The following is a 16640-nucleotide window of genomic DNA, read 5'->3' as shown; positions in this document are numbered from 1 at the left end:
GGTCCATCGGCGGTTCATGGGGCTTAGCGCCATCTGTATGTGGTGGGAACACTTCCGGCGGAAGAAAAAATAATGTGACGCCATGTCCGTTAAAAGCAGAAGTGACGTAATTTTGTTGTCGAAGGCGCGAAATTTGTTTTGTTGTCCTGCATTTGGAGCTATATATTCAAATGCCCCGCCACTCGACTTGATGGGCGTTTCGAGCTTTCAGCGCGGAAAGCCATGCAGGAAAAGCCAGCCGTAATGTTGCCGGATTCGCATCCCTGCACAGAACATACTTTCTTTGGAGGCCGACGAAAGCTTTAGGTGTAGAGTGCTGATCCTTTCGTCGGATGCAAAGCCCGTCGGCCAGCGCAGTCGCACGAAAACAACTACACAATTACCTGACGGTCGTACCTCACTACTTTTGACTAAACAAATTAAGAAGCGATGAAGCTACCCGCGTCACCAACTTCAGACAAACTTCGACAAGCAAGAAAGCACAAACTGTGAGGGGGGCGTATTTCAACAGGTGAACTTTACGAGTGCGCTTTTCGGCCCATTTCAAGACGTGCATTGCATTGCGAGTGATAGTGGCGTCAACGCCCCCTGTAGCGATGGGCGCTGAAAAGAAATGCATTTATTATTAATAATAAAATTAAATAAACTTTATTTTCTTAACTCGTCACGAATATATAAAATTGACTAGGTATATTATTTTCGTTGAATGAATCTAACTGTGTCTCGCTTGAATTAAAAAACGCGTTTTTCTTTCCCAATGTTTGTTCCCTACAAACATAGTCGCGCTTCAATCGCTGCTGCCATAACCCTCCATGCTGATGTCGGTGACAATCTGTACTGAACCGCTTTTCGCCCGAAGCTTCGGGACCTATTTGAATCGACCTTGGCTTCGCTTTTAAAAGCTGTACACCCTTAAGGGTGTTGGTTTGTTCCCTGGGTTACACCCCTACCTAAGGCGTCAAAAAATTTTAGAGCGCACGACAACTAGCTTTAACAAGATGCGCGTTGAGAAAAGGCATGGTTGGAAACTGAGCAACAATTCTGACAACCTCCTGCGCACGGAAATATCTGACAAGAGAATTTGACAAGCGTATAGCCCTGAAGGTTTATTTGAGAGGAAGCTTTAGCTCGGACCCAACCCCGATGCCGCCTATTCAAATACATTTAAGCGAAGAAGCGCTTTTCTGAGAAACACACTTGGCCGATTTTAATAAAGTTTGCCGAATTTGAGATAGAAAGTTAAATTCTAGTGTGTTTGGAGCAGAATTTTGATTTAGGGCCTAGATATTTTAAAAGGAATTCTGAAGAATTGGTAAGTTAAAAAAAAGAATAGATGCACGAAGTTTACACATTCGTAGCTCTGCGCATGGAACAGATAGCGCAGTTTCGTAAACTGCATCCATTAGAGCGACATGTCAATTTATACTTTACGCGAATTGGTTATGTTTGCAAGAGTTTTGCTAAAATTCTACTCACAAATTAATACTCTACTTGAGAGCCATGCATGATATATCAATTGAATGTGCTTTAGATGTACTATTAGGTGCAATTTACAGTATTGCGATATCCCGACTTACAGAGTTGTAAACAGTTTCGTTTTCAGGAAATCTGCGATGTTTGCCCATTTTTTATTAAAAAAATTGACGTCCTAAAAGATAGCATACAGAAGTCACCATATATCAACGTTTTTTTTAATGCAACAAACCTAATCAAATTTGGTGCAGTGGTTCCCGGGGAGAACGATTTCTCCTTTCCCATGTATTTAGATCAGAGGTCCCGAGTTAGAGCTTCCTCTTAAGACACATTACGTGTCGTTTGTCATAGTTATCATAACTTTTACTTGCCAGAAAAAGTCTTCAAAGAAGATAACTTCAATGGTACCCACCAGCGTTTCTCTCTTGCCTCTTAAACCTGAGGGCGTTAGCCATGAGACAGCCAAGCAGCCTTTATACACCAGGAAACGTGTTAAAATGTTCGGTGCGCCGACGCCGTCGCTAAATGCGCGCGTTTGTTTGAACATATGTGGCGCGGGTTCGGTTACGCCCAGCAAAGGAGATATTTTAAAGGATTTAAATTTAGTTTTAGTTTTAAAGGAGCTCTGTATCGAACAACTTTTAGAGATGTGGCTGATAAAGTCTGCTCCTGCCTTTTTTGCATGACGTGCTTCCATTAGTTCACTTGAAGTGAGAACATGCCACGGTTTTTAGACCTAAGCATTTCTTTTACCAAAGGACGCGCACTGGCAGCATTTTCCTCGGGAGTTGTTGCCATATGACTCTTCTCACTCGAAGGTGAGAAAACAAACGGGGCATCGCTATGCTTTGATTGCGTCGACTCTCCGAAAGTCATGTATTCACGGGATGCAGGTTGCATTTGATAATCAAGTGTGCCGTCTCAAGACGGCAGGGTTCTCTGACTCTCTCGTAACGTCAGTGGTGAAGGCCTTTCTACAGGTCAAAGGATCAAGGTGCACAGCAAAGGTGAGGACGACCACTTCGACCTTTAAGACTTGTAGTGATGCCATATGTTCACAAGGCTACCCCCAACCTAAAAGCGGCAGACAGGTACGGCGTCCTCTTTGTATTCTCGGCCCTTGTAAAGCTGGCACATCTCTGCCCACGCACCTCCAAGAAGCCAAATAGATAGGCAAGGTTGCGGAATAAAGGTTGCCAAACCGTATGCCGAATGTTCTATAGGAGTGGTATAACAGATCCCCCTGACATTCGACAAGTCCTACATAGGGCAGACATACCACTGCCTGAATGGAAGAGTCAGAGAACACGAGCAAAAAAGCCGAGGAAAGCCGACCTGGCGCACTTGCCCGCGCATTGCAACGGCCGCGCGGGTGAACCGCGTTTCCAGGAGACGAAGATAGCAAGGAACACTCTGCCCTTGAGCTGGAAGCATATCGTATAAAAACGGGCGCAGACTGCATCAGCGACACCTCCATTAAGTTGTTCGATATAGAGATTAGCTTCTTCAACAAGTGGTTGTCCCGTTAGGCTGTCTGATATGCGACCTCATCGTTGCGTGCTGCGCATGTGTAATCTTTGTCAATACATTTCTGCATATTTGTCCTGAATAGTTGCAAATTACCCCTCTGTCGCTTTTCATATTTCTTTCTTTGTCCTCGTATTTCTTTAGCGGTAAACATGTTATGCAGTGAAATGAGTTCATTGAACAACGGCACGTACCCAATGTCGCATACTCAGTGACTCAAGTTGGTCCAACGATTGGTTTCGAACACGGTTCCCTCAGTACAGCAGTCATCATGCTCTACCCATTCGACCTTGAACTATACCTAACAGTGGCGTAGCTAGGGGGCGGCACACCGAACGAGCGCCTTCCTCCCGCCACAAAAATTTACGTTTATATGGGGCCCGCCCAGCGCCCCCATCAGCCTCTCCGCTTCCGATCAAGCACGTACCTCTCCCCCCGAAATAAATTTCTGGCTACGCCACTGCTACCCAGTGACCCAAGTTTGCGAGAAAACGGTTAGACACAGAAACACTGCAACATCATGGAAAGTCCGTGAAATATCCTAAGAATGCTAATCGCATTAAAATGGCAATGGAGGAAAAGGTGTTTTTAGCCTTGTGAGCTTTAACGAAAACCTTTTCACTTTAGGGTTTCATAGATGAATATAGACTTCGGCTATGCATGATCCTATAACATTGGTTCGTGCCTCGCACACAGACAGCACAGTATAAAGTTTCAGATGCATATATATACTTTTTGGAAGCTTTTTTCTTTCGCGTGTGGCGACGTTGCACGAGGATAACTTTCAATGCATCAACAGACTCCCACCACAGAACTTACCGGCCATTTCCAAACAGACAAGTGTGCATCGACTTGTATATCCAGTTTCGGCAACTATGCGCTAGGAGCGATACGCTTGAAGATTACATTTAAGCAAATATTTAAAGAAAAAAAATTTACATGCTATGGGCAGTGGTGAGAAATAAAAAGGGGGAAGAAACTCTAGCGGCATAAGCGCCATGTTGAGTGGCTCCTTAGACAATGTGAACACTTCTGCCTAACTGCACTCAAGTACCGCCAGATTATTGATCTTGGCACAATCACTTTCGGTCATTGCACGTTGCCGTAACGTGTGTTTATTCAGAATGCGTATAAATGACATCTCTTCCGATCCGAACCGTCAAAAAGAAAGGCGAAATGAGGTGCAACGCCTCGCTCTTTGATTAGGTTCAGGCCAGAGAGCTATACTAGCTGGGTCTGAACTGCTTGATACAGATCAATTGAGTTCACCAGATAAGTCGACACCACTTGCGGTTGCAGTTCAAAGGTAGCTGGCGAGGTCACGAAGCACCATCCGCAGTACTCTACCATATTGCTCTGCTATTCCTCGTGCAACCGCTCTCGGATGCAGACAAATTTAGGCCAGTTGTGAATGAGCTCAGGCATATTTCCTCTTCACAGTCGTAAATAGACAGTGGAAATGTCAAGGTATGCCAGAAACCTAAATAGTACATGTTTTGTGGTCGCCTGGCTGGCCGTCACGGACGTGCCAGTTGCATTTCATGCGAATGGTCACTGCATTACGAATTTGCTTCGAAAAACCCGCTACTACTAGAAAAAACCTGCATTACTGGAAATGTTAATGCAACACCAGCAAGCACAGTATAGGTGACCCCCTGCATGCGTCCATGTTCAGCGTTGGGCGAAGTGCGCTGCAGTGATGTCCGAACAATTAATGAGCAAAGTCACCCACTCACCACGTTTTGAATCCAAGGCGCGCCAATGGAGGAGCGCTGTCAGCAAGTTTTCGACACCTTCGACGAAAGCTTTCGGAACACTTGTCTCTTCGAAAAAAAAAGCCGTATGTTTATCCGTTTATTTAAACCAACTGCAGGCCCCTTATGCAAGGGATACATCAGTCACACAGTTGTACAAGCACCTCTTCGCGCGCGCTCTTTGAAGCACCAGCCGCAAGAGCTAGTGTTCACGTGCGTCCGGCAATGTGTCCCTGCAACCTTGCTTTTCGACCTCCACAACAGACGCGGCGACAGACTGCGGACCGTCAGGACACAGCCTCAAGCTACTTACTCGCTCGCTCCGCATCATTCAGAACAGCGGTTCGGCCTACCAAAAAAAAAAAAGCAAAATAATAAAAACAGGAATAGACAACGACTACTTTCGGCAATTTTGAAGGTTTTGCTTAACGTCACATTTTCGATGCCCTTCACGAATCTTTATCCAGGGAAAGTATAGCGCATGACACAAGACGACAGCGCTGTCGCTGTAGCGACGAATTCGGCAATCTGTTAAGGACTGACAGCGCAGAAATAATTTCACTGATGCAGTGAAAATGTTCGCACTGAAATACCTGAACCTTATTCAGTGCGACATGCGCTGGGGCGACTGTACCGTGTTTTCGCGCACACCTCAAGCAAATGGTCGACAGGATTATGCCCGTTCGAGGAAGCATCTGGCCTTTGACAGACGAGAGACTTCTGTGCAGTAAACACACCGTCTTCGAAAGTCACTCATAGTAAACGGATGGAGATTTTGAACCCTGCTTTCCGTTTACCAGAAGTGATTTACCATTGGCATCAGAAAAATATATATAGCCCTACCCATCTCTGGACAAGCCGACCCAGCTGTACCTGATGAAAATTCCCTTCGTTATCCCAGTGCGTTTAAGCGCTTCGAATTGAAGACCAAGACGTAAACGCAACTCACGATTTCTGAAATCGGTGTATGCAGATACATCTACATTAGTTGAGTTCCTGCTTACAACTCGAAGATTTAGGCGGGGATATAAAATCAGATCAGCGCGGTGCTGCCAGAGCGGGCATAAAAAAAGAAAGGAAATGCCCGGGGTCGCTTCATTGGCTGCCTTGTCGAATGGGTCGCGTGTCGCAAACGCGCAGCTGTTCTGACAGGGCAGCGCTGGGGAACCGAACCATAATCCTGACTCCCATGCCCAGTTTTATTGTGCCACGACACCACAGTATACACCTAAGTTGACACGTATGACTAGTGAGGTATGAAAAGCAAAGTTCATGTTTTGCATTTCAAAACTGTGTCAGCACAACGAAACACAGCTGCCACCCTAATTTGAACACATAGTGGCGTCAACAAGAAAACAAAATGTTGCATAGCAGCCACTGCACCAGCAGCATCAATTAGTCCAGCAGAAGTCCTCAGTGTGCTGTCAATCATGCTTCGGTTTGCTACATCTGTTGCTACAAGAACAGGCATCGTAATTTACGGATGCGGGCATAGTCTGTAGAATACACACATATGCTACAAAATATACCACGCTCGTTTTGTTAGGAACACGATCTGCAGAAGGCAGTTTATTTTTCCTCACAAGTGGTCTGTCTACGGTGCAAGGAAACCGAGTTTTGCATTGGCATCCGAGCAGACAGAAGTGCTATCCATAGAAGATGTCCATTCTGCAAGCTGGGAGCGACTTGCATAGAGCCCCGACTAACCTCGACAACAATCACTGGTTTAATTCAACCCAAACACTGGGATTCATGCAGTCTTTTATTCTGCCTTTGCAACGACTACGACAACTTTTCTCCAGACAGAGCTTTTTACGAGACAGCCAGCCACTAGAGCAGCGGGCCACAGTAGCTGCACGAGCCACAATTCTTCCTGCACCTCTCAGCGAGAACCGTAGCCCACAAGGCCAGGGATTGCAATTTCATGTCTGTACAACTCAGCATGGGAACCATAAATGAGAAATATATCTTTAACCAAGACAGTAGCACAGACTGCTGAAATGAGGGAATACTTTGCAGCCACTCAATAATGTGCTTGGAGTTATGAATTTCATGAACAAGTACAGCAGTAGTTATTTTTAATGATGAATATAGACAGTCATGATGACATGGTGAACTCTACAAGTAATAGGCATTGGACAATATATACACATCTGTTGCATGCGCAACAACTGCCCCTCAGTCTGTCCACTCTTTCCTACTGAGCTTTGCAGGAACCAAGCGCGAATGATCATGGAAAAATATCTTCACAAATGCTCTATCGCAGGGGAGGCCATCACCCTAGTGACTAACAGTTTTCCTTCAATGAGTCAGTTGCTGGCAAACTCAACTGGTAGCGCGTCAGCAAACAGCATCATAACTCGTGCTGATATTCTTCAAGGCTGTTTCAAAACAAAACTATAAGCACTAACTGCTCCGGACACAGTACAGCACAAGAAATGAACACACAAAATAATTGCAACGCTTGAAACTATTGCTCAAAAGTCCAATGGCCCTGTTTGAGCTTTTGCAAGGGTTACAACAAAGTTGGCTAAGCTTGTCTGTACTTAATTTGTTTATAACATCAGTGGCGAAAGCTGTATGTCTGCTTTATGGGTAAAACACATTTTTACGGCCAATTTTGTAAACAATACTTAAGGCATGAGTATATGTATGCATTCTAAAAAATTTGTACACTACTGAGTTTATTATTTTTTGTCCCTAAGTTACTGAACATACATGTGAAAGACAAACGAAAAATGTTGGGTTAAAAGTTGTGTGTTTTACTAGCACGTGCATCCAATTGCGCTAAAGAATGAGTGGGCCTTTGTACACAGGCTTCTTGAATGCAAGTAAGACACTCGACACAATTGGCTCTGGGCACCAGCGGGCGAGAAACCTGCGCACACACTTGCGTAGAAGAGTCCCATCAGCAGCGGTCCTCTTGCCCGTTTGGTTTCGTCTAAGACTTGCACTATTCGCAGCAGAAGCAACAACATGACTAGGAATGCTTGAGAGTTAATTGTGAAGACATTTGTACCATGGATGCGGACCCCAGGGTCAGTCCCCTGGGCAGGCGCTGGCAATGCCTTCGTCACGTTTACTTTGTTCTTCTTCCCTCCGGCGTGTTTGTACAAAGAGGGGGGCGGGCCGCGGCGGCCCGAGGGGGGGGCAGGCACTGAAGCGTATCACATGGCCCATTGAAAGACAGATAGCGCGGGGCGCGGGGTCAAACGCCCCCGGGCCGCTGGCAGTCCGGGCTATGCCAGCGCGCAGTCCGGTTGCAGGGGGTCACCGAGTTGGAGCGCACGACGACGCGCCGCAGCCGGCCGCCGCCGCACGGCGGGCTCCCATCGCGCACCGTCCGGTTGGGCGGCGCGCGCACGCACGCGCCGTACAGCTCCTGCTCCTGGTCGGCGTCGCGAAGCCGCACGCTGCCGGCCAGCGGGTGCTCCTCGGGAAGCGCCACCGTCGGCGGCAGCTCGAGCGCCAGGTCGGCGCGCACCGACGCCGCGCGCACTTGGGCGTCGCGCGCCGCGGCCAGGGCGGCCCGCTGGCGCTCCGCCGCGCTCGCCGACGAGTACAGCGCCTGCACAAGACGCCGCCTGAGGTCAGCACGCGGCCTCGGAGTCCTCATGGACCGCGCGGCGATTCCGAAGACCAGACCAAGCTCGCGAGCCTTGGTCTCCAAATTAAGAGCGATAACCCCCAAATGTGGAGACTAGCTACGGGCTTTTTGAAATCTAATAGTAGACGTGGCTTCCTTAACTAATACGAGGACATCGGTGGCCGTATAGAAATCCGCAAGCACTGGTGCCCGACTGGACGGGGCTCTCTGGCATAAGGCTGCCTTTTTCGAAATAAATATTGCAACAACAGACGCAAGTAGAGAGAGAGAGAGAAGAGTAATAATAATGTAGGCTAAACGGAATAACACGCGAACTCATGGTCGGAGTGTACACCAGTTGCAGAACATATGTTGTTCGCTGTTGAAAGCTGTCATTTCAAGGACCAAAAGGTGGCTTCCGCGCATGCCCAGTGCCACTGACGGTACTTTTCTGGCCCATTAAAAGCTCCCTCGAGCTGGCGCAAGCCGTTCGCACCCACTTTTTCCAAAACTATGTAATGGGCACAATACGGACGGCCGTCAATATAAAGATCGCGTACCGACTGCACGGGCGGAAGGAGCACGTGCTGGTAGGGCTGCGGGTCGTGGGGCGCCGGCCGACTGCGCCGCTCACTCCACGACCGGGCGCCCATCCTGTAGTGGCTCACGATGCAGGCGACCAGCCCCAGGCTGAACACCGAGTTGAACAGGCCGCTCACCACCTGGCCCCAGGACGCTGCACGAAAGACGACCAGCGTGAGGACACGGCAGCACAAGCATAAACGAGGACACGAGGACAACGGTGCTGTCGTTGGCATATTCAACACGGCGTGAACCCAGCCTAAAGACTTAAAGCGCCTCTCAACATATATATATGCGCACTTAAGGAAGTCACGAAAGTTACAAATGCAAAGTGCATCGCGCCACTGACGCAAATTCAGTTGAGCTTTTTCGTTTGCAATCCTTTCTTTAGTCCTCCTCGACGACGAAGACTTTAAAAATATGCAAAGGCCACGTAGCTGGACAGAACCAAGGTAATGTTTCCCGTCGCTTGAAGATATTCAGATTGTTTGCATTCCGCCTAATTAAATAATTAGTATTAATTGATTAATAAACTCATGTCATAATGAGATGAAAAGTGTCAATGAGAAAATTGTAGAGCGTCATGAAAAAGTACCGATACAGCTTTCGGTTGCTCAATACGTGCTGCATAAAAAAGTGTTTTTCCGAGCGTGAAAGAAACCCGCGAATACACGCAAAGTGCCTCGATCGGCCAGTCGCGCATAGTCACTCATGACCGTGACCAGTGGTTCTTCCCCTTTTATTTCTCATTTCCTCCATCAATTGGAATATGAGCTTATCGCAAATATACCGCAATTATAATTTTTACATTTCAATTTTAATCAGTTACTTTTATGCCTTCCCTGGCCTCACTGCGCGTTAGTCTCGTATGGCTATACATCAGCGTGAAACGTTATTTTCCTGCGGGTTGGACAGCAGCAGCGTTTAAAGAGCTCTTAGTTTCTGCGCCATATAAGACCGCTGCTCACGCTTGAAGCTCACTAAACCATCTCGCTTTAGTCTATGTTTAACGTAACGTCATTCAACGTTATTCTCTAACCATTCACGTTTTATCTAAGCTATTGGAAGACTCGCCCTCTATAGCATTTATTAAATTGTGGGGTTTAGGAAATTAATCATACTCTTGGCCGTAAACTCGGCGGGGGGCCTCAGCCCACTAACTCGCCGGACGCGAAACGTTCTGATTCGAAATACAGTTTTCTCACTCACTCGCTCACTCACTCACTGTGGTTGTACGTGCCAAAACCACGATGCGATTCTGAGGCACGCCGTAGCGGGGAACGCCGGATTGATTTTGACCACCTGGGGCTCTTTAACGCGCACCCAGTGCACGGTAAAACTGAGGTTTTAACGCCTATAAACTGCATAGTGGGTTATGATAGAGACCAGATTTTTACGCACTAAAAGAACCCTGTTTTAGGCGCCTATGACAGACCCTACAGCTGACAATGAAGGCGTACAACTCCCGCTGTGGATCTGAGAATAAATTATGATTTTCTAAGCAACACAGCCCACTTTACCTATGTTCTGTGAAATTTTTATTCACTTGATAAAACGGAATGAGGCGACTTGCGTAGGTTACAAGATTTATTTGAACTGTAGTGCGACTAGAAATAACGAGAAAAGTTGTGAGAGCAGTGGCAAACAAGCACCACTCAAGATTTTCGGATTTTATGTTGCACCTTTTTCACTGAGTATTGAATATTAATCAAAAAAAGAATGCTCAACATCAACCGAAGATAGCGGCGCATATTTGTACTTCAGATCCCATGCCCCCTGGGCTTGCGAAAGGTTCGCCGGTCAAAACCTTTGACAGTTCTTTCATTACCAAACACCCAGGATTTTTGCTCGAGACAGATGGAACTTTCAACCTATCGGCAACAGGTTCATTGGGGATGGTTGCGAACCTTTCGTGAACATCCAAAATGAGCCCCGCATTCCTGGTCAGAGTTTCGCCCGAGTATTCAAGTTTCTCGATGACGTCGGCTTAAGAACGTGGAGCGAGCACACAAGTACGACTTGAGCCCTTCTCACAACGATGATGTCGCCTGCTCCAAAACTCAACAGCCTTTAAACTGGCAAAGTGTTTGTGGTAAAAATCGGCTCCTTTCAGCCAAGTTCCCCTACGTGTTACAACATTATAAAATTATATTATATATATATATATATATATATATATATATATATATATATATATATATATATATATATATAAAAGGCTACAACAAAACGGAAAAATTGGCATTTTTAGACCAGCATAACAGTGCACTAAAATGTTTCTAGATCCATAGTTTATGCTTATATGATAAGTAGGCCCGATAACGACGTAAGGAAAAACAGACATTTTGCCCAAAGTTCAGGTCTAGTTATGAGACGTCGTATAGGGATTGCCGTAACGAGCACCAAAAGCAAGATTACAACAGTGTTTTCTTTTTTTTTTTTGCATTCCGACCCGTTTTTGCGTTTTACATGTGTTTGAATAGGCCGCGTCGGAGTTGAGCCCGAGCTAAAGCATCGTCTTAAATGTAAAGACCGAGCCTCATATGCGCTACAAATTGTAATACGTGTGCTTATCTGACGTAGTCATGGACTAAGAGACTATTATAAAAAGGAGCCATTCCTATGCGTTCCCAGAACACATCATCATAAAACCTATTTTTCCTATTTCCTCATGCCATTTTTATTTAGAGCTCACTACCAGAGATCATGATCTTTTGCGTGCATGAATGTGATGCAAAAATATCTGCAGAAAATTGTCAATGTGTGGTCATTTTGTATGTAGGCTATATATATATATATATATATACTTCTGATGATATTGTACGAAGTAAGATATTTTCCCTCCAAAAATTGTTTTCCGTCTTAATCGATCTCAATAAAGTTTAGCCAAGTGTTTGTTCAATTGAATGTTCCTCTTCTCTCTTCGTTTGCGTTCACTCCTACAAGGGCGTAAGAGGCCCTGCTGTATGTATAAATAAAATAAATAAAGTTCACTTCGATCCGACAGATTGTGTGCAACGCGACGACGCCCACAATTTTTATGTACTGTACACAAGATGCACGTTTTGAGATGGCTAAGCGAGATATGAAGCCTCGATCAAGCGGGAGCACGCCTCTAAGCATGTCACGCCATACAACATCACGTATACATCGTCAATTGAATCGCATGTCCAGAATCACCAGTTCTGTTCAGCGGAAAAGGGAATGACACGCAGAGCGATGCCCCCAAAGCTCAGGCAATAGATTTTCATCATAGCCTGAATTTGAGAATGGATTTTGCAAGGCAAGTTAAAGTTTATTTCATTCTTTGTCATTCTTATGCGTCGCGCCGAGTGGCTGATGCCAGTGATAACGGCTGCGCGGTGGCGTCCGACTTAATGACGCGAAGAGCGAAAAGAATGGAAAATGAAACGGGATCGTTAGACAAAGTCTCTGATAACTTCGTCGCCAGCACCGACCGAGTGAACACGCAAGGAGCACGGGGGCGAAATGCGAAAACACCCGTGTACTTAGATTTAGGTGCACGCTAAAGAACCCCAGGTGGTCCAAATTATTCCGGAGTCCCGCACTACGGCGTGCCTCATAATCAGATCGTGATTTAGGCGCGTAAAATCCACACTATTATAATTTATTATGCAAGGAGCGCCTGCAAGGTCGCGCAGATGCGTGAACCTCCCCTCGTTTCGGGTGGGGCCCAGCACGGAACCTGAATTTTTGTACATCAGGTGTTTCTCAGACCGTAATCAGACAGACAGCAGCAGCGAGAGTGTCATGCATGTGCATGTTATGCTTTCCTATCCCGCGATAAATGACATGTCGCAGGACCGGGCGCACAAACAACGCTGCTCGACTCATCGGAAATACACCAGTGCTATGTAATTTCGAGTCCGTTCATTAACGCCCGAGACAAACTGTACAGCCCACTCCCATATTCGGCACCATACGCTAGCCCTTCTGGGAGCACTAACGAATGGATCTTCTCCTTAATGTTACGCAAAACATCGCGCAACTTAGGGGGGGGGGGGGATTATACGTCGGGCCCCGTATCGCTTATATACGCGGAGCGAGGCACATGCATATGGGAGCCGGACAGCGAGATATAATTGTACACGCCGCGCACCTTGAAGGCCTCACATGACCTTTATTCTGAGCGAGACCCTCTCGTTTCTTCGCGCACTCCGCGCGAGTCTGCACATCATTATCAGCGTCGCACTTCGTCAGCTGCCTCCAACAGCAGCTACCCGTGCAGAAAGCGATCTTGAGGGAGCGTTTTTTCCACGGCTACAGTTTCACGGGGGAGACGCAAGCTCCGCTGCGAAAAAAGTCGATCCCGCTCCTACAGGCAGTTTTACTGAAGGATATCCTCGTTTTCAGGACGCAAGCAGGGCGTGCGTTTGTTGGCCACACCACACCGCGACGAGCGCGCGACCCTCTACCGAGACCTGCGTTGGCAACAGACCATCTGTGTGCGCGCAGCTGTCCTGGAGACCGCGCACGTTGCCACGATTAGGAGCCTTTGGCAAAACGTGACACTGAAGCTCAACGTGTGCTCCTCTCACGGTCACATGCTGCCATAGAAGGATACCAACTTTTCCTTTTTTTCTAGATTATACAGATTTTTTATAAAAACGCCATGGCTGTAGCGAACACGACGTTTTTGCAGAGGAATTCGTCGGCGAGGGGGAAATAACTTGTTATTAACGTGAGTTTCAGAAGACTAATTAACAAATATTCTTTAATCAACTTTTTTATTGGTGCATCGGGGGCAGTCGCTTAAATGGAAAACTTGGAGACAGGCATATCTTAACGCACTCTCGTTTCGGAAAAATCTTGAAGATCGCATCTAATTCGAGATATTCATTATCAAATCTCAACGCTCAATCCAATCCCAACCGAGCCTGCCCCGCTGCTACGGCAGACGCCCTATGGCGAAGTGTGCGACGAAGTTTGAATGATGGAATGTCTCGGCAAATACTAATACGGCACGTCGCGGCAGATACTTGCCAGGCAAAACATGCCGTATCAGTATCTGCCGTGACAATTCGCGGCGTTCAGTCTCAAACTTCGACGCCATTTTCATCGCGCGGCGTTTAGGTCTGACACGACAGCGTGGTCGGTTTCGATTTTGCCTGAGTGCCCGAGTTCAACGGTGAAATTCGATTCGCTACGCCCATAGCCTTGTTCTAAAAAACCTGTATAGTCTAAAAAAGAAAAAAAGAAAGAAAGAAGAAGAAGACGAACAAAAGAAAACGATATTGTAAACTGACGCGCTTAGTGTTGCCACCATTCTAGTGTTACCAGCATCAAATATGGGTGAAAATCCACTAACATCAGCTATGTACAGGATACAAAAAAATACAAGTAATAGCGCGAATGTGGCAAGACGTCGGGTGCAGGGAGCCCTACTGTCCTCCCAGGAGGATGGCGCTGTAAAGGCTATAGTCAGAATGCGGGATAGTCCACGATGAGAACAAAAGTCTGCGGAGCTCTTCATATCATACATATATATATATATATATATATATATATATATATATATATATATATATATATATATATATATATATATATATATATATATATATATGCTCCTACCATTATATATGCTCTTCGTGCCATAAGAGTTTCCTACAATTACTAGAGGAAACTCTGGCGCTGTGATTGTTCAGCCACCATGGCAATGATTGGTAGCACATGGATTTATCTAATCTTCGTGCTTGGAGCGTAAGACGCTCTTGTGGCTGCGTTTATCACGCTTTATCGGGGCCTAAATTGGCTTAAATTCGAAAGCAAGTTATACTTCTGTAAGTGCAGAAGGTAATAAGACTCTGCAAGCACGCATAATCGCTGCTAATTGCAGTGGTTCCGCTTGTCCATGCGTCGGTGACGTAATGGTTTCAATAACGGGATTCGGCGCTAGAGGTCCTATGTTCCTGCTGTCGGATAATTTTAATAATGTTTAATTATTTATGACGCAGTACTCTGTTGAAAAAATGATCACCTTGCAAAGTTACGAAGCCATTTAAAACTAGAAGGGCCAAGTTTAGGCGAATACAGGTACTGCCCATCATTCCCATGCTGGCTGAACCGCCCCGCTTGCAGCTACCGTAAACACTAGCGCCACAGTTCCCTCTAGTAATTGTATGAAACTCTATGCTTCCTATAACCAGCGTTCCCTTGAGCGAGTGGCCGTGCGCTCTATAAAGAAAAAAAAAGGAAAGAAAAGGAAAACTAGCAGTTAGCGATACATGCCTAAACGCATTGTTTACCCAAGCCTTCGGCCCGAACACACAAGTGTGTGTTAAAAAAAAGGAAAGGGAAAGTAATTGTAAGAAAGCAAGAAAAAACGAAGAAAGAAGTGCCGGTGAACATATATTCTAGCCATTTATTGAGCTTAGCTGCTCTGTCGCCGATCATCGCGTCCTACGGTACAGACACCTTACACAGCCACAACAGCTTCGCGGGTGTGCAGCCATTCTTTGGCCACCAGCTCAAAGGGATCGCTTTGATTGGTTGAAATAATGCCGGCCCTGAACGAAGCACATGAACTCTATTCCCCATGGGATGGAGAACGCGGCATACTGTCGTAGGGATTAACGCTCGTTCACACTGGGACATTTAGAGTTTAGAGCGGCGTCGAGTCCAATTCGGATGTGGCGAATTCCGTCGAAACGACCCTTTGCGCGCCTGTCGGCTCCAGACCGGTTACTGCCGTCGCTGCCGCCAAAATTTCACGCCGAGGACCTATCAGAACCCGAGCCAGCAAGTGAGCCAACCCTTGCGGCAATCTCCGAATGGAGCCGACCACGTTCGGCATCTCGCAGTCGTCTCAAGTGTCTGTGTCGACTGCAGCAACAGCGGATATGTTAATAGATTTTGTGAGAAATTACCCGGCTCTGCACGTATAGCACCACACCTAGCACAAGTATAATGTTGTGAATGACGAACTGATGCGAAAAATAAAAGCGCGCAAACTCGATGCGAGCAGGGAAAAGACGAAAGAGAGAGAAAGGTAGAGAGAGAGAGAGAGAGAGAGAGAAAGAGAGAGAGAGGGAAAACACCGATCGGACGTGTCAATGCGTGCTCGGCAGAACGCACATGAAGGCGACCACGTGGCGCATCGCATTCTAGAGTATCGCATCCATGCATACGACGGCAATGCGCTAGGAAGTTGAATCGCACTAATGCCCCATGAGAGGGTAGATTGTAAGTCGACTCATGCAGTGCATGCAAACACTGGCGTATCGCATCGAGGGGGGACGAAAAGTGAGACTGCCGCCGGCGTGTGCTCTCCTCTAGATAAGGGCGAGACGCACTCACAGAAAACAAGTTCCGGCTTGTTTTGGACGAAGGGGTAAGCGCCACAATTAAACACTGTCATGCGCTAGGAAATGCAATACGCTACTGTCGCATTCATATAAACGCGGCTCCTGTTTTCGCAGTATTTGGAAAGCTGGCAGCAACTCCGGCAGTATGACGGCCAAGCGATGCGAACCACGTGGCGTGTCGGTGGCAGATTTCGTGCCACACTACAAACGCCAAATATCCCGGAATGAACGAGCCAAAATTTACACGGTCGGGCTTCGCCGTTCGCAATTTCGGCCGCCCAGTTACCACGCGCTCCGACTGCACTGAACTGCCAATATACTGTCCTCCAACGTCACGTTCTTGTATTAAAGGGGCGCTGAACCACCTTTTACCGAAGTCGAGAAATGCAT

The 16640-nt window shown here is 46.7% G+C and overlaps 1 protein-coding gene across 2 annotated transcripts in view; it reads right to left on the bottom strand.

Annotated features, from left to right (window-relative positions):
• Positions 1–6815: 6815 nt before the first annotated feature.
• Positions 6816–16640, bottom strand: part of LOC142565013 (uncharacterized) — a 72702-nt gene continuing 62877 nt past the window's right edge. For both annotated transcript variants that reach the window (XM_075676230.1, XM_075676229.1), the window contains exons 2-3: positions 8901–9076; positions 6816–8322 (exon numbers count right to left, since the gene is read on the bottom strand). In XM_075676230.1, coding sequence (XP_075532345.1) covers positions 7963–8322; positions 8901–9076 — 536 coding nt within the window. In that variant the 3' untranslated portion in view covers positions 6816–7962. The remainder of the gene's footprint in view (positions 8323–8900; positions 9077–16640) is intronic.

The sequence above is a fragment of the Dermacentor variabilis genome, chromosome 1 (genome assembly GCF_050947875.1).
Source record: "Dermacentor variabilis isolate Ectoservices chromosome 1, ASM5094787v1, whole genome shotgun sequence".
Taxonomy (NCBI): domain Eukaryota; kingdom Metazoa; phylum Arthropoda; class Arachnida; order Ixodida; family Ixodidae; genus Dermacentor; species Dermacentor variabilis.
The sequence above is the reverse complement of the archived record's forward strand: the minus strand, read 5'-3'. Positions and strand labels throughout refer to the sequence as shown.